The 18843-nt window shown below is 34.6% G+C and overlaps 2 protein-coding genes across 2 annotated transcripts; one reads left to right on the top strand and one right to left on the bottom strand.

Moving 5' to 3' along the window:
• Window positions 1-1244: 1244 nt before the first annotated feature.
• Window positions 1245-11048, top strand: LOC18031769 (heat stress transcription factor A-5). The gene is made up of 2 exons (XM_024179888.1): window positions 1245-1614; window positions 9501-11048. Exons 1-2 carry the CDS (start codon window positions 1381-1383, stop codon window positions 10746-10748), a joined length of 1482 nt encoding a protein of 493 aa, XP_024035656.1. The 5' UTR covers window positions 1245-1380; the 3' UTR covers window positions 10749-11048.
• A 3357-nt stretch (window positions 11049-14405) lies between these two features.
• On the bottom strand, window positions 14406-16231 carry LOC18032114 (UDP-glucuronate 4-epimerase 6). Its single transcript, XM_006420961.2, has one exon. It carries the CDS (start codon window positions 16135-16137, stop codon window positions 14707-14709), a length of 1431 nt encoding a protein of 476 aa, XP_006421024.1. The 5' UTR covers window positions 16138-16231; the 3' UTR covers window positions 14406-14706.
• Between the last annotated feature and the right edge of the window lie 2612 nt (window positions 16232-18843).

Raw genomic sequence — 18843 nt, 5'->3', positions numbered from 1 at the left:
AACATGTGCTATTATTTCATAATAATTTAGATGTTACCTAAATAATCAGAGCGAAGCTATTGGTATCTCTAGGGCGGCCCAAGACACTGCCAGCTAAAAAAAGGTTAAAAAAAAAAAAAAAAGTTCTAGGAATGATTAAGATGGATTAAAAATTTGAAATCCTGATATATTTCACAAGATATATCATTTCAAGGAGATTTTCTTAATTTAATCGAAAAATTATAATTATACTAATAATTAGTGTTAATAAATCATTTACAAAAATTTAAATTTTGTTAAAAACTTTATTTTTTAAAATAATTTTGTGGGTATTTTCATACTTTTACCTTAAATAATTAATTTTTCTTAATGTTCTTCCAATCTTAATATCAAATGTGGTAAATAGTCCTAAATTAAAAAAAATAAATTAGATAATCATGATTTAGCTAATTGATTGTGTAAATTTCTTCTAAATGTGAATTTTTTAAAATAATACAGTTTTTATAATTAATTCTTTTAAGTGGAGTGCATTTCTATAAATAGATACAACTCATCATTTTTATGAAGAAAAAAAACTTATGTAAGACAGTTTTATCACGTGACCGTATAGATATAATAAGTATCATCCAGCAAACCTTTGACGCATAAACCTATCATTTTAAATTAAAAAATCATCTCTCTCTTTCATGTAGTAAAGATTGGTTGGATGATCTTAGCATGGTGAATCATGTGGTAGGCTTATCCTATATAATTTTTTCTCATTTATCGAGGACATATCTACCGGAATGGGTAAATAGACAATTGACCCTATAACTTTCTTAAAAATTTATTTTTGATTAATTTTTTTAAAATACACCAAATAAAATATTAAATATTAAAACAAGTTATATAATTTCTGCTCAAAATTATTTCTTCCTTTTAGTGATATATAATAAATCGTATAAAAAGGGAGTTATCTTGTTGTCCCTTATAGTCAATTTTCTTAACTCCACCCCTAAGTTCATAGCTCTTTTTCACTGATCTAAGCTTCATCATCAAACCCAACTTTATACCCCTACACAAACAACAGAATATGATCTAAATCTCGATCCTAGATCCCTTAGTTTGCTTATGGTAGGTTAGATAATCATCACGCGGTTTCAAAATTTCATGTAACTTCTGAATTATGTTGAGTTTGTCAAAACCTGAGGGGAGGTATGTGAAATTACTCCGTATTTAATTTTAAGCAAACAAGCAGTTTGTACATTTTACGGCAGCTTATTTTATTTTTTCTTCCCAAAACCTCAGGATGACGTGGCAATGGAAATTACTCGACTATGCGATTGAAAATTCAACTCGAAACGAAGAGATTTTCTTCTCTCTTGTCTCTCGGACGCCAATTGACCCGAAAAATCAACGAGAATGGAGACATCGGCGGCGTCAGGTGGCCCCGGCGGAGTAGGAGGAGGGCCGGCGCCGTTTCTTATAAAGACTTACGACATGGTTGACGATTCATCAACGGACGAGATCGTGTCTTGGAGCGACAACAAAAACAGTTTTGTTGTTTGGAACCCACCTGAATTCGCTCGTCTTCTGCTTCCAACTTTTTTCAAGCATAACAATTTCTCTAGCTTCATTCGACAGCTCAATACCTATGTGAGTTCATTTTCAATTTATTTCTTTTTTTCAGTTTCAATATCAGTCTCAATTTTTTATATTTAATTTTGTTTTTTTTTTTTGGTTTCGTTATGATTCTATCATATTACTTATACCAAGCTATTTGATAATTTCATAACTCTGTGCATAAATTGCTGCAATTGTTATGAATTTACATGGGGAAAAAAAAAGTTGGTCAACGCTTTAAAAGGCTCTTAAATTATAATTTGCAATCAGAAATAATTTTTTATTTGGTAGCTAAATGTATGATCTGGTAGGTGCAAATTATTATCAACAAGTCATTTCTATGGAACCATGATAATGCAGTATGAGTTTGTGAAAATTTGCTTGGAGCTGCTAAGGTTGGGGTGTGTGGTGGTGACTGCTAAGACATCATGTCATATGTAGTTCTAACAGAATTTTTCCGTTCATACTCTTCTTTATTTTCACTTGGTGTATTTGTGTCCTTTCTCGAAGTTGTATTCCTTTTGGTTATGTGGTAAGTTTTCAGATCTTCAATGATGAAGATGGGGTGTTCTAGGTTCCACCTTAGTTTTTGTGTAAAAGGAACATTTCTTATAAGACCTTGCTGATGAAAAAGTTACAATAAGTTTGTTTTGTACTATGAAATGTGATAATTTGTTTCAGTTATATTGGATGATAGATATGTATATTCCCATAAGCATGCACACCACGCAACAGGTCCTAACTTTAATGTAGATTCCTTTAATTGGGAAATAACTGTATTGCAATGTACATTGTATGGACAGCTGTAACTTTGAACTGGCTCTTTTCTCATTTTTTTTTTTTTGGGTTCAATTAGATGATAGTTTCAAAAATTTGAAGTTAAGTCCTTAGATCTTAGTGCAGCATACATAGTCTGGCAATCAGTTATGGTTTCTGTAGCTGAAGTCTGATAAAAATTACAAATAATTAATTTTATGACTTGGTTGATGAGTGGTGGTGACTAGCTCATTTGGCCTCCTTTAAGCATGTTGGAGGTCAGCATCCCACATATATCCATGTGGCTGTAGATGTAAATAATCTAACACATGGTTTGCATATGTTGTTTGGTCAACTCTATGCTTAATAGAAGTCTCGGAAAGTTTGTTTCATTAAAGTGATCTCGGAAAATCTTGTTTTCTTGTGTCACAAAATTCAATAGAAGCATTTTTATATAATTTAATAATCTTATACTGGATTTATGAGTGGAAAAAGGTATGTAAAAGTAAGACCTTTTAATTTTTATTCATTTTTTTCCTCTTGTTGAAAGTTAGACAAAATAAAATATACTATCCTTCTTGTTCGTATATGAGCTGGTGCATGTGAATTTTCCATAGTATATTATTCACTACATACAAGCAATTTATTTGCAATCCAAGTTTTGTTAGGTTACTACTAGGGTACCATTGCCTTCTAAAAATATGGCAACAAAAGGGTTTGCATTTGAGCTGAAAAATGACTTCTTAAACTAATGCTTATGATCCCACTAGAAAGACAAATGTTAAGCTTGTGATGGCTTCTTTCTTTATTTCCTTTGCATAACGAAGCATTGGTTTGTCAATATCAATAAGTTTGTGGTCCTATCTCCAAACTTTCCACTTTTAGTTATTATACATAAGCATTTGTATGTACCTTTATGGCTTTACCTGCTGGTAGTGAGCTGTTGCTGCATTGTGAAAGTTAGTTATGATATTTAGAGAATAACAGTAACACTATGTTGCCATTATGTAGAAGCAATGTACTATAGCTTGAGTTTACAGATTATTGTAACTCTTACATTGGAATTTTGGATGTGGTTTCGGTAACGTCTTAGGAACTATTAGTCTCAATCAAACCATAATAAAGCCTTTCTTGAGAGGCATTTTTATCACATTTAGCTCTGCCTGCTGTTGTGTCCCGCTGTATGTATTCTGCAACAGTAACTGTAGCTCACTGTATAGTTATTTCAGACTCTGGAGCTGGATCCATGTGTAGTCCACACTCATGCTCAAGAGTCAAGACATGTATTGATGTCTGTGATCTACATAATATTGAAAACAGTTCTTTCAGGCCATCCATTTATTTTGATTTCAGAAACTCCTCTATGACTCCTTGTTTCCACCGGAACATGACTCCTTAGGTTGGTGAGAAAAAATATTGGGAAAATATTTCTAATTCATAGAAGTTGCAATCTTTACATTATATACTACTCTGACTAGGCTATATAAGGAAGTTATAGGAAATTAAGAAAAATAAACTATACAAGGAAAGAATAAATATATGTACACAAACTTAGGCTACAATCTCTGACTTTCAACACTCCTCAAGCTGGCTTGAAGATATCTATTGTTCCCAGCTTGGAATTCAGTGATTGAAAGACTTGTTTTGATAGTCCCTTGTTGAGAATATCAGCTACTTGCTTTTGAGTAGTAACATATGGTATGCATATCAGACCTCTCTGCAGCTTCTCTTTGATAGAAGTGCCTAGCAATCTCAATATGTTTTGTCCTATCATGTTGGACTGCATTATGAGCAATGCTAATGGCAACTTTATGATCAGAGTACAGTCATTTATCCAGCTTTCCACATCTTCAACTCATTAGAAACATTGTCAGCTGCATAAGCTCACAAATCCCCAATGCCATTGCTCTAAACTCAGCTTCAGCACTTGATCTTGGAACCACTGATTGTTCCTTGCTTCTCCAAGTAACTAGATTTCCCCCAACAAATGTACAATAACCTGATATTGACTTTCTATCAACAAAGGATCCAGTCCAATCCGCATCTGTATATGCCTCAAACCTTAGGTGATTATTCTTAGAGAATAAATTGCCTTTTCCTGGAGATGCCATCAAATATTTCAGTATCCTAAACACAGCTTCCACGTGCTCTACATTTGGGGAATGCATAAATTGACTCACAACGCGTACTGCAAATGTAATGTCTGGACAAGTATGACACAAATAGATTAGCTTTCCAACTAAGCTTTGGTACTGTTCCTTATTAACCAAACTACTTTTAGTACTTACCCCAAGTCTATGATTGGATTCTATAGGAACATCGCTAGGTTTGCATCCTAACATCCCAGTTTCTTTCAAGAGATCCAAAATATATTTCCTTTGTGACAAAAATATCCCTTTCCGAGACCTGGCCACTTCAATTCTGAGGAAATATTTCAGAGAACCTAGGTCTTTAGTTTCAAACTCTTTGGTTAACAACCTCTTAAGTCTTTCAATTTCATCTCTGTCATTTCCAGTCAAGATAATATCATCCACATACACGATAAGGATAGCAAGCTTATCTTCTTAACCATGCTTGGGAAGCATGGTATGATCACTATGGCTTTGTAAATATCCACATTTGCGAATAAATCTCACAAATCTGTCAAACTAGGCTCTAGGTGATTGCTGGAGCCCATATAAAGACTTTTTCAGCTTGCAAACTTTTCTTCTTTCAAAATATTCTCAAACCCTGGTGGTGGATTCATATACACCTCCTCTTCTGAATCTCCATGGAAAAATGCATTCTACACATTTAGCTGCTGTAATGGCCATTTTAAATTTGCAGCAAGTGACAACAGGACCTGAAAAGAGTTAATTTTTGCAACAGGGGCGAATGTCTTTCGGTAATCAATTCCATATGTCTGAGTATATTCCTTAGCCACCAGTCCAACCTTGAATCTCTCAATTGATCCATCAGCCTTATGCTTAACCATGAATACCCATTTACAACCCACGGTTTTCTTTCCAGAAGGCAAGTCTGCAAGAGCACAAGTTCTATTTTTATACAATGCTCTCAGTTCTTCACAAATCGCTTCTCTCCACTTTGGATTTGCAAGAGCATCCTGTACTGTTCTAGGAGTAGTTACAGATGACAGATTAGTAGCAAAAGCTTTAAATGATGGTGACAATCTATGATAAGAGACAAACTTAGAAATAGGATGTTTAGTGCAAGTTCCAACACTTTTTATATGAGCGATAGGCAAATCTAAATCCAAATGAAATGATGGGAGAGAGTTTAAATGTAATTTAGACTCAGATTGAACAATACCGGTGTCTTCCAACAACTCTATGTTCGATTCAGAATTCTGGCAGTCGGGAGATGTAAAAATTGTTTTATATTGTTGAGAATACGCCTTTGGCTTTTGAGCATCCTCTAGATTTTGTGTGGTGGATGGTTGAATTTGTGAAGGCACTTGCTGGTCATCACTTGGGTTAGATTGTTTCTGTGGGGAAGAGCAATCTTGTTCCTCTTGCTGATTGTTATTGGAAGGTGGCAGATTTTGTGGAGAGCAAACTGTCAAAAGGAGAAGTTGAATTTGTGATATTATCTCTAAAAGATGTCTCACCTGAGTATGTGGATTTTGGAAAAAACTTGCAAAACTGATCTTCCATATTATATTCCTCCCCCTGAAGATAGGTTTTGGAGAAATAAGTCTTAGTTTCAAAAGAAAAAAAAAATCACATCCGTGGTTACAAAATATTTCCTAGTTGGAGAATGAAAACATTTGTACCCTTTTTGTGTAGGAGAATAACCTAAAAACACAACTTGAGAGACCTAGGATCAAGCTTACTTTTGTCATGATTCTTATGATGAACAAAAGCAACACACCAAACAATTTAGGAGAAAGAACTAAAGAACCGAGACATGGGATAAAGTTGCTGAAGAAGTTTGATTGGGGTTTTAAACTTCAAAGTACTAGTAGGGAATCTATTTATGAGATAACAGGCAGTTAAAACCGCTTCACCCCACAAATAATTTGGTACCCCCATAGTAAACATCAAAGATCGAGCAACTTCAAGTAACTGTATATTTTTTCTTTGTGTGACTCCATTTTGTTGGGGAGTATCAACACAAGAGGATTGATGAACAATTCCATTCTCAGTCAAATAGTTTCCCGAGATAGAAGAAAAAAATTCTTTGCCATTGTTAGTTTAAAACACTCCTATTTTTCGCTTGAGATTGGGTTTGAACCACTTTATGGAAGATTTGAATAGTTTTAGGAACTTCAGATTTTTCTTTTAATAAATACACCCAACAAGCTGGAGTATGATCATTAATAAAAGTGACAAACCACTTAGCTCCAAAATTATTGGCACAGAGAGGACCCCATACATCACTATGTATAAGAGAGAAACTTTATAAGTTTGGGCAGGAAAATGTGTGCGATGATGCTTGGACAATTCACACACTTCACATTTAAATAATGTTGGGAACAACAACTTTAAATATGAAAAATTTGGATTTCCTAATCTGATTTGCAACAAACTAGTGTCATGCTCACTAGGCACTTGAGAAACAATTTTGTCAACTAAGGATAGATTACTCAAAGCTTCAGGCTCCTCTTCCAAATAATAAAGTCCATCATCCTCCTTAGCACTGCCAATCTTCTTCCCCGTACATAGGTCCTGAAATTCACAATTGGAAGGAGAAAATTTAGCCATACAGTTAAAGTCTTTTGTAAGCTTACTGACAGACAAAAGATTACAAGACAAATTAGGGACGTGCAACACTGATTTTAAGATCATTGTTTTAGAAGCTGAAATTGAATCTTTTCCTGCAACTGAAGAAAGAGACCCATCAGTGATTTTTGCCTTTTCTTTACTAGAAAGAGGCGTGTAAGTAGAGAATAAGTTGGACAAAGTAATCGTATGATCGGTTGCCTCTCAATCAATGATCCAAGGGCAAGTAGTAGTTGAAGAGATACTGAAAGCATTTAAAAAATTATCTGATTGCGCTAGATCAGAAGAAGAGGTTTTGACTCATGAACCTGACAAGTTGCTTAAGTTGGTCCTTAGTGAACAGATTTGATCCTTGATTCCATGAGTTTGCATTGGCGTTATCAGTTGCAGCTTGAAAACCCTTTGAATTTTGTCCAGAAGACTTGTTATCCTTCCCCAAGTGTTTTGGCCTTCCATGGAGCTTCCAGCAAAACCCGTTGGTATTTCTTGGCTTATGGCGATATATCACACCAAAGTTTATTCTTGTCATCTTTCTTCTTGCTCATATTCTTTTATTCACCTACTAATGCTGAATCAGTAGCACATTAATCAAGGCAGAATTATCAGTATTAGGGCTGCTCATCATTACCTTTCATCTACTTTCTTCCCTTCCGACATATGCATAGGCTTCCCTAATTGCAGGAAGAGGTTCTTTGCTTAGTGCTCGTTCCCTAACTTCATCCAAATCTGGATTCAATCCATCCAAAAACTCAAACACCCTCTCCTTCTCCTGTAACCTCTTAAATTTTTTACTGTCATCTCCACACTTCCATTCTCCATCAAAGTACAACTCCATTTCTTGCCATAAGCTATTCATGATATTGTAATATACTGTTATAGTGTCACTTCCTTGTTTGGTTTCATGAATAAGACACTTAAGTTCATACAACTGTGTAGTATTTTCCAATATCAGTATATGTATTTTCCAATATCAGTATATGTCTCTGTGACTGCATCCCATAAATCTTGTGCTGATGGTAAGAAAAGAAATGCTGACTAATGTGAGGGTCCACTACATTACCATAGAGTTCTGTTCATCCCAGATTTTATACAAAGGGTCGTCAGCCTTGGTATGTCTATTGACCCATCTAGAGAGCCCACTTTTACCTTTTTCCTTCACATACAACTGTGAGACTTCATGGACTGTGACCACTGCAGAAAGTTTTGGCCATTCAATTTGTGAGTTTAATCTGCAATGACGGATTGTCAACAGAACTATTGGCCTGAACATGTTTAACGTTGACACCAGAGCTGGATTCGCTCACATCTGACATTTTAAATCAGAATTTTGAAGTCACAGAACAAGATAAAACCCTAAAGGTATTGGTGGCTAAAAAATTTGTTTACAAAAAAGATGCCCAGGAACCCCAACGTGGGCTCTGATACCATGAGAAAAAATATTGAGAAAATATTTCTAATTCATAGAACTTGCAATCTTTACATTGTACGCTACTCTCACTAGGCTATATAAGGAAGTTATAGGAAATTAAGAAAAATAGACTATGCAAGGAAAGAATAAATATATGTACACAAAATTAGGCTACAATCTCTGACTTTCAACAGTTGGTTTTATTTGGTTTCTCCGTAGGTTGGTTTATTGGATTTCTTTTACGTTGCTATGTTGCTCTATTACAAATTTGTATTGTTTAGTTCAACTTTACTTGCTGATTGTGGATCATTTGGGCAATCCAGGATCATCTATGGTAAGTTTTGATATTTTAGTAAAATATTAATAAAACTTGGATGAATTTATGTTAGTCCAATCAGGAGGCAGATTTATCATACTATTGTTGTAGTCGCTACTTTGTCATGTGCATAATTTTCTTACAGGATCAACAAATTAAAGACAGTAAAGATAATTTCAGTTTCTCATAAGATTACAATGAATTTAATAAGCCATACGTCTTTGTGGCAAAGTGGCTCCACCAGCAGCCCTTTTTCACCTCCCTTTCGGATCCTGAAATCGATTGAAAATGACACCAGAAGTAACTTTGCATGAACTTGGGAAAACAATGTTTAACTGAAATTTAAAAATAAAAACTTTGTTGTTTTATTTTCTTTTGTTGTTTTATTTTCTTTGGAGCTCCATTTTTGTTCTCTTAAATAATGTATAGTTGTTTACCTAGCAAATTTACTCAGATTGATCCATTTTCTGAATGTGTGCATGTCCCTTGACATTAAAATTAAATTGTTAGTCAATATTCTGGATTTTCTGGCCTCTCATTTAATGAAGTGAAATTTATTCCTCATACTTCATCATGGATAGTAATGATATCTAGGTCATCCTTTTGTTTTCTACTCTTACGCTTTCTTGGTTGGCAAATGTGGATAAATTGTAGTTTGAGTTTTCAATTAGGATAAGTATGATTTAACTGTGCCAATGTGGATGTTATTCAATGACAGGGATTCCGAAAAATTGATCCTGAGAAGTGGGAATTTTCAAATGATGATTTTGTCAAGGATAAAAGGCATCTTCTTAAGAATATCCACCGCAGGAAACCTATTCACAGCCACAGTCACCCTCAGACTCAGGGTTCATCAGTGGATCCTGAGAGAGCAACATTTGAGGAACAAATGGAGAGGCTTTCACATGAGAAATCTGCACTGGAGGCAAATATTGTAAGATTAAAACAGCAGCGGTCAACTGCAAAGATTCAGTTAGAAGACCTTGCACAGCGAATTGATAGTATGGAGCAGAGGCAGGAGAATTTGTTGACCTTCTTGCAAAAGGCTGTTCAGAATCCTACTTTTGTTGATCATCTTGCCCGAAAAATTGAGTCTATGGATATCTCAGCATACAATAAGAAACGACGAAAACCACAAGTTGATCAATCAAAGCCAATCGTGGAAAGTAGTCTTTTGGACAACAATAGCTGTTCTACTTCCAGACCTGAGTCTGGGAATATTTTCCACCAAGATTTCTCAAATAAGCTCAGGTTAGAATTATCACCAGCTGTTTCTGATATTAATTTGGTTTCACATAGCACACAGAGTTCCACTGAAGATAGGGGAAGTCCGCAGAAGAAAATTTCTGAGGTGGAACCAAAAGTTGCACACACAAGAACAGAAGGCAATTTATATGTGCCCGAAACATTTGAACTTTCAGATACTGGGACATCTTTTACATTTAAAATGGACTCAACTTTCTCGAGAAAAGTACCAGCAAATGATAGCTCGAGAGTTTATTCGTTGCAGCGGAGATCGACTTCTAATGAAGAGGTTGATGGCCATGTTTCTTGCCACTTGAATTTAACTCTGGCATCTTCTCCTCTGCAAATCAACAGAGGGCTTCATTCATCTAGGATGCCCCAGCCAAGTAAGGATATTGCCAAAACTACAGAATTGAGGTACAATTCTAATGACGAGGAATCTGATACTAGACCATTTCCTAGCAACAGGAATCTGGGTCATGAGGATGCCTCTATAGTTTCTCCTCAGGAGGCCCCAAACAACAATCCAGCACCTGCAGCTGCCCCAGTTCGAGTAAATGATGTATTTTGGGAACAATTCCTTACGGAGCGACCAGGTTCTTCAGATAATGAAGAGGCAAGTTCAAGTTATAGGGCAAACCCATATGAAGAGCAGGAAGATAAAAGGTCGGGCCTTGGAATGTCCAGAAATGCTAAGAATATGGAGCAACTCACACTTTGATGATCAAAGTGTTAAAACCCAGCAAAACGTTTATAGAAGTTTCTACCTAATCTTCTCATGGTTACTAAGAACTTGTTACATGCCCTTAGTTCCAGGTGGTTGGAAGTAATAAATTGGTCATCATTACATAAGTTTTTCATTTCTGAATACTGCAATGGTCATGTAGCATAGCTTCAGTGCGTAAGTTGTATAAATCTAACACATTATATACATTTTGCTAACTGTGTAATTGATTTGATTCATGTTTCTGTGCCGCCCTCTGCTTCTTTTGTTGCAAAGTACACTGGGTTTTTTTGGGGTTTTGATCTACATGTTTTTTTTTTTTTGGTAAAAGAACTGTTCATTAATTATGTATTTGCAAGTTTCTATTTAGGTTAAAAACTTTTTATTGTTCCTATAGAATTCATCCTCGTTAATCATTTTCAGTCGTTAATTTCGTTAGCAAACTATCACCTAACCAACATCAAAGCAGTAATGTATTATATTGGTTGCTTCTGCCAAAGTATTATATTGGTTGTTTGATTTAAAGATTGTTCATTAATCAATATCTAATGTTCTTGTGTTGGTTCAAGATTTTGAACCCTTGATCTTACATTATACTCGTTATCAATTGATAAAGTGTGCAAGCTGACTGAAAAAGAATGGATGGGAATTTGCTTTGACCATCCCTAAATTGTGGCATAATTACATGAAGAACGATGATCTTTTTGATAATTAACTATGTAAAGTATCTGTGATAACTCTAGTTGGGCATGTTATCACCCCTCTCCTTGTCCGTTAGGGGAAGGATTCTAGTCTTTCGGTAATTGTTGTTTGAACATTACATACTTATTGCTTATTGTTTTTGAGTAATATTACACTTATAAATTAATTTTTATATAAATTGATGTAGCACCATATCATTAGTTGAGTGAAAATATAAAAAGTCATGTCACATTAATTTGTATGAAAGTTTGTAGTAGTATCAGTAATTAAGAATTAAGAGTAATATGATAGCTATAAGTTCTTGTACAAATTATTTTTGTACAAATTAATGTGGCATATCATTGGTTAAGTGAAAATATAAAATAATAAAAGTAATTCATTTGAACTATGTAGTGTTTTTATTCAACCAACCATGTTATGTCACATTAATTTGTACAAAAATAATTTATATAAGAATTTATAGGTTTAATTATTTTAAATTTTAAATTCAAAAAATATTTGTGAATTTTTATCGGCTCAAAGTGAAAACTTCCGATTGTGTTTAAAGGGTTATGGAGGTACAGCATGCCGATTATGCACTTATTATAATGTTATTAAAAATTTAATGATGTCCTTACATTACATCTTTCAACTTACAAGCTTCCGATTGTATTTAATCTTTGCTTGAGAAAGATCTAGCGAAATTAGACATCCCTGTGGAATAAATATAATTTTGATGACTCATAATTCATAAGGTGACAGTGAATGTGTTTATCCTTGTAAAATCTGGAAATTTGTATATTGAAACTAGGTTTAATTTTTAATTTTGTACACCTAAAGGTTTACTCATCATTGTGGGGATAATATTGTTGTAAATGAGATTTATAAGTTACGACTAGCGGTTGATTTATTCCCTTAATACTTGGGATCTGTACATTGAATATGAGATTCAATGTCATTTTTGAAAAACTTTGGGACTTATAAATTGGATAGGATTTGAGTTTTACTGATGTAAAATTTTGGGTTCACTTTTACAATATTGCTGTAAATGAGATACGCGCGTTGAAATTAGGTTTAATGTTGTTCTCGTAAATATTAAAGAGTTTGTACATTTGTTTCAGTTTGATGTTATTCTTTTGTTTACTCGTCAACAATATCATTGTTACTTGTAAGAGAGATTTGTCTGTTAGATTTTGTGTTTGAATTCTTATAAATCTTGCAGGATTTTACATTGAATTGGAGATTTGATGTTATTCTTGTGAACCTTGGGGTTTTTACTCCTTTCTTGGAACGGTAACATTATAAGTGAAGATCGTCTTAGCTTTCTTAACTTTGGAACGGGAACAAAATTTCTGGGGAGGTAAAAAAAAACCAATGTATACTTGAAAAGGATGATTAATAATAATCTCGACACCTTATTTGTTAGGATAAATGTTAGTTTAGTTTATATATTTTTTTAGTTAACTGACTGTTTAATTCTTGTATTTTAAAAAATACATCAAGACATCCCTAATATTAAATAGAGTAATGATATAGGTACAAACTCTCGTACAAACTTATTTTATACAAACTGATGTGACATGATAAAATTAGTTGAATTAAATATCACTTGACTCACATGATTTATTTATATTATTTTATATTTTCATTCAACCAATGAATTAATGACACATCAGTTTGTACAAGATAAGTTTATACAAGAGTTCGTAATTGTATCATCACTCTATTAAATATATGATATTTTTACCTTCATTTTTCTTTACTTTTACAATAATACCCTTATAAGAATATTCTTAATGACAATAATGAAAAGAAAAAAAAAAGTTGATTACTCAAACTAACACTAAAATTAAAATTAAAATTAAAATTAAAGTAAATTTTTATTATTATTTTACTTTTTGAGTTAATTTGGTAACTTAAAATTTTTTTAATTACTAATTATTAGCAAAACGGTAGGATATTAAACGTAGTTTTCAGTTGACTGGTATTAATTTATTTATAAATAATTATTAGAAAGATTTTCATAAGGATACTTTTGGATTGGTAATTACCAGTCAATTTATTAATTAACTTTTTTATGAATAAATTGATTAATGCTTCGTTCCAAGGGTGTTATTATAGTACCGACAAAGAAAAATTAAAGTTAAAAGCGTCCTATATTTAACAGTAATAATATTTTAAGATAACTTTTAGAATATAAAGATTAAATAAAATAAACACTTGAGAATAAAACTAACATTTACCCTTTATTATATTAACCTTATTATTATTTATTTGCAATTAATGGTTTTTTTTTTTTTCTCTCCATTCTCTTTCCGCGATAATCCTCTCTATATATCCAAACGCTTCAATTTTCGATCTTGAACACGACGAAATATATAAAGATCAACACGACTCACGAGTCTCTTTCCCTGAATTATGATTAACGTAGGTTGAAAAATGTAGAATTAAAACCTAAAAGTAATTTGTCTCGTTGAAAAGAAAAACAACTATATAAAAACAAGCATGTAGCTCACGCAATACATAATTACGGCTAAAGCTACATGACATGAAAGCAATTAACTTTTGAGTGAAGGCTTTAAAACACAATCAATCCAAAATTTTGATTATGTCCCTCTTTTACGTATAGTATTTGATTTTATCGTCTAAATTACTTTTAACTTAATAATAATTAATTATAAGAAATTCTTTTGTCGTCTTTGATCGTGACCCACTTTGACTACGAGGGTTAAGTTCCATATAATTGTATGGAAATATCCCTATCCATATCCTTGCTTCAATCTTCTTCATTCATGAGAACAGCATCTTCAAAAGCTAAATATATTCAACATCTCACCCACTTGTACTCCAAAAAAAGCTCAATCAATTATGAACTAACAACTAATAAACCAAAAGGCAGTAAGCAAACTAGCAAGCAAGCTAAGCAAATGCAAAAATAAATTTTATATATATATATATATATATATAAAGGCAAAGAAGAATCTTGATTCTTGATGTAATTAATGACTGTTGTTCATACAAATTCTTTTTTCTAAATATAAATCCAACGGCTAAGATCTGCACCCATTCTAGCAGACCCCACACCACATTATTACACTTGATTTCACAGATTTAATACACAGTTATCTGTTGTATGTATATATCATCAGCATCATAACATCTACATCTATTCTGCTACACACCATCAACAGCTTCCAACGATTGATCACCACAACAATATAATTTAATTCACCCAAAAAATTTAGAAAAAAAAAAACAGCCATATGATTGATTATCAAGCGGACTCATCGGGATGCTGAATAGTAGAAGTAGTAGTACTAAAACCATTTTCCTTTTTTACCCTCGGTTGAATCCCATAATAACTAACGTACCATTTGACGAACTTCCTCAGGCCGGCGGCCAGATCAGTGGTGGGCTTGTACCCGAAGTCTTTGTAAGCCAAGCTCACGTTGGCATGTGTATACGGCACGTCCCCGTTTCTCGGCATTCTTATCACATGCTTTTTGGCCTTAGTGTTCAACAGATTCTCCAATATCGACACCAATCTCCCCACGGGCACTGGCGACGTGTTTCCGAGATTGTAAACTCTCAGCTGAGCGGGGCCCCGCTTCTTCCCCCTGCTCCCCGTGCTCTTCCCCGCCGTGTCCAACGCCCCGACACAGCCCTTCACTACGTCATCTATGTATGTGAAGTCACGCGCCACCTCCCTGTCATCTTGCGTCTTGTACACGTCAATGGTTTTGCCCTGTAAGATATCTTTGGTGAAGAAGAAGTAAGCCATGTCGGGTCTCCCCCAGGGGCCGTACACGGTGAAGAACCTTAGGCCCGTGAGGGCAAGACCGTAAATATGGTTGTAAGTGTGGGCGATTTCCTCCCCGGCTTTCTTAGTCGCCGCGTACAAACTCGCGGGCTGGTCGGTTCTGTGCGACTCGGAGAAGGGGACCTGGGTGTTGAGGCCGTACACCGAGCTCGATGAGGCCCACACGATCGACGGCTGAGGATTCACCGATTTGCAAACTTCGAGCAGGTTGACGAATCCAGCGATGTTGGATGCCACGTAAGATTGCGGATTCTGCATGGCGTAACGAACCCCGGCCTGTGCTGCTAAGTGCAGTACGTGGGTGAAAGGTACAACGTCGAAAAGCTTTGTTAACAGGGGAGCGTCATTCAGGTCCCCTTCGACGATGAAGACTTGATGCTTTTGAAGCAGCTTTTGCCTCGCCCGCTTAAGCGACGGATCGTAATAACTGTTGAAATTATCCAACCCCAAAACGCCGTCGCCTCGCTTTTTGAGAGCGAGGGAGCAGTGAGATCCGACGAAACCGGCAGCTCCGGTGACCAAAACGGTCATCCCGTTGGGGCGGCGAGGGGTGGCAGAGTGGCGGACCTGCTTCTCCCACTCTGCCCCGCCAGTGGAAAAGGAAGAGGAGAAGAACGAAGAGGAGAGAAGACTGTGCTGATGAGTGAATAAATTACGTGGGTTATTTTTATTATTACTGTTATTGTCACCACTCTCACCAGTATTGTCAGAAAGTGGAGGGTGATTGAGTGTGAAGAAAAGGATTAGAACAAGTGCAATCAGAATTGTGGCACGAAAAAAGAGTTTTGAAGAAGAGTGCAACATTTTTGTGACATGTAGCCTCCGGAGGTAACTGTTGTAGCGTTCTAGCTTAATGGTTTTGCTTGTGTCTGGCGGAGAAGCCATTATTGGGATTTTGTTTGTTGGGTTTATTGCTTTGTTCTAAACTTTGTGAGAGAGCCTCTCGCTAACAAGATTATATTATAAAGTGACCGACGAGTGTGGTGGACCAAAATGGGTTGGAGACCACTTTCCTTTTCCTCATTTCCTTTGCTACTTTTAAGGGAAAATAACAATTGCCCCCTCGCAGTTTAACAAAATAGCTACAGAGACTTCCTTACTTTTAGAAATGATCTGCAATAAAGTTGAATCACTGTAATCTCAAATAGGATTGGTAAAATTTCCCAAATTCTGATCAAGATTCGGGATCCCGACCCATTTAGGATGAATTCGAGATAAAATTTTATCTCAATTTACTATTTGGTCAATATTTGGGATATCTGAAAATTTTTATCAGGATCCTAGATGCCCCAAAATTTGAGTTTTTAAAAATGTATGATTATTTAATTTACTGAATTACATATATATAACATGCCGGTTATGATGTATGACAAGTTATTTTAATTAATAATATGTATATGACATGTATGTCATGAGAGTATAACATGTCCTTTCTTCTTTTCTCCTTTCCTTTGTTATTTTTAAGGGAAAATAACAATCGTCTTCGTAGTTTAGCGAAATAGTTACATAGACTTCCTTGTTTTGAAAAATGATGGGAAATTTACAAGAATAACCTTAAAATTTTTGTAATTTTTGAATTTAACCCACCTAATTTTTTTTCTATCATAACTAGCCAAATATCTTATTTTTGGACTAAATTACCCTCACCACTTTCATCAAATTTACAAATGCACGCCACTCGATAAAATCCAACACAACTATAATGTTCTCAACCCTAAACAACTTAACAAACCTTCATCACTCTCAATAAATCAACAAATTCCATCAAACAAACATTGCATAATTGAAGATATAATCATCAATTGGAGAGCTTCTTAAAATTAGTTTATACTCTTACACGATATAAACCTTTAATCTATTGATTTTATCAACTAAGTTCGAAATTAAAGTGGATTTTGTTGCAAATGTCGTTATTTTTCATTCATAAAATAATGTGATTTGTTAAAGTACTTAGTTTGAGTTGAGAAATGAAGAAAAATCATTGAAAACACAAAAAATGGGGCAAAAAATCAAGTTCAGAACAAGTGAGACAGGTAGTGAAACAGGTGCCTGTCTCACATAAACACACTGCATTTATGTGCGACAGGCACCTATCCTACTGCATGTCGCACATAAATCCACTAGGTTTATGGAGTATATGATTTGTCTCGTCGTAAGCTTCGAAATTGTATATTATACGTCTAAAACAGACACATGTATCCCAAATTACGGCTTTCGAAAAATATCTGAAATTTAGTGAGATATGCATCTGTCCCACTGCCTGTCTCACCAAATTTAGTGCGACAAGTATTGGGACAAGTGTTTGTCACACATAAACCCAATGGTTTTATAGAGTATATGATTTTGGATTTTATTTGTCTCGTTGTAAGCTTCGAAACGGTATATTATAAACGGACACATGTAGCTTAAGTTATGACTTTTGGAAAATATCTGAAATTTAGTGAGATAGGCCCCTGTCCCACTGCTTGTCTCACTAAATTTGGTGAGACAGGCAGTGGGATATGTGTCTGTCTCACTTGTTCTGGGCTTCATTTTTTGCCCGATTTTTCTGTGTTTTCAATGATTTTTCTTCATTTCTCAACTCAAACTAAGTACTTTAACAAATCACATTATTTTATGAATGAAAAATAACAACATTTGCAACAAAACCCACTTTAATTTCGAACTTAGTTGATAAAATCAATAGATTAAAGGTTTATATTGTGTAAGAGCATAAACTAACTTTAAGAAGCTCTCCAATTGATGATTATATCTTCAATTATGCAATGTTTGTTTGATGGAATTTGTTGGTTTATTGAGAGTGATGAAGTTTGTTGAGAGTGATGAATGTTTGTTAAGTTGTTTAGGGTTGAGATCATTATAGTTGTGTTGGATTTTATCGAGTGGCATGCATTTGTAAATTTGATGAAAGTGGTGAGAGTAATTTAGTCCAAAAATAAGATGTTTGACTAGTTATGATAGAAAAAAATTAGGTGAGTTAAATTCAAAAATTAAAAAAGTTTTAAGATTATTTTTGTAAATATCCCAAAAATGATTTGCAATATAATTGAATTACTACAGTCTTAAAGGGCATGGTTGACTATTTTTAAGAATAAATAAATCTCTATTACTATTTTACTAAATTATGGGGGTTATCACTGTCATTTTCGCTTGTCTTAATAACCTCAGCTTGAGTAATAATAACCTTAGTTTTTCGAGAATAATTACGGGAAATTTACACCAATAGCCATAAAAATTTTGATTTTTTCCATCTGAACCCCCCAAACAAATTTCTATCAAAATTAGCCATAAAATAACCTTTGAGACCAAAATACCCCTCTCTCTCATCTCTTCCCCAACACTCTCTTTCACCCATCTCTCCCAAACCGAACAAACTCCCATCATCGGCGGTAACATCAGCCCTCGTCGGCGGCGGCTTCATCCCTCATCGGCATCCGATCTACCATCTACAGTCTTCAACAAAACCTAGGTTATCTATTTTATTTATTTTCATTAATACATAGTGGTATGAGTTATTTTCTGAACTTGCTCGAGAGTTTCAGTGAACTGCAAGTCGTGGGTGAATCTGGCGACAGGTGCCTGTCGCACCAA

Source organism: Citrus clementina, unplaced genomic scaffold (assembly GCF_000493195.1).
Source record: "Citrus clementina cultivar Clemenules unplaced genomic scaffold, Citrus_clementina_v1.0 scaffold_9, whole genome shotgun sequence".
In the NCBI taxonomy this organism is placed as follows: Eukaryota; Viridiplantae; Streptophyta; class Magnoliopsida; order Sapindales; family Rutaceae; genus Citrus; species Citrus x clementina.
This window is presented reverse-complemented; position numbering and strand designations above follow the sequence as displayed.

Coding starts and splice junctions, on each gene's coding strand:
- LOC18031769 (XM_024179888.1), top strand. CDS start 1,381: ATGGAGACATCGGCGGCGTCAGGTGGCCCCGGCGGAGTAGGAGGAGGG. Junction 1,615..9,500: donor TTCGACAGCTCAATACCTAT/GTGAGTTCATTT, acceptor ATTCAATGACAG/GGATTCCGAAAAATTGATCC.
- LOC18032114 (XM_006420961.2), bottom strand. CDS start 16,137: ATGGCTTCTCCGCCAGACACAAGCAAAACCATTAAGCTAGAACGCTAC.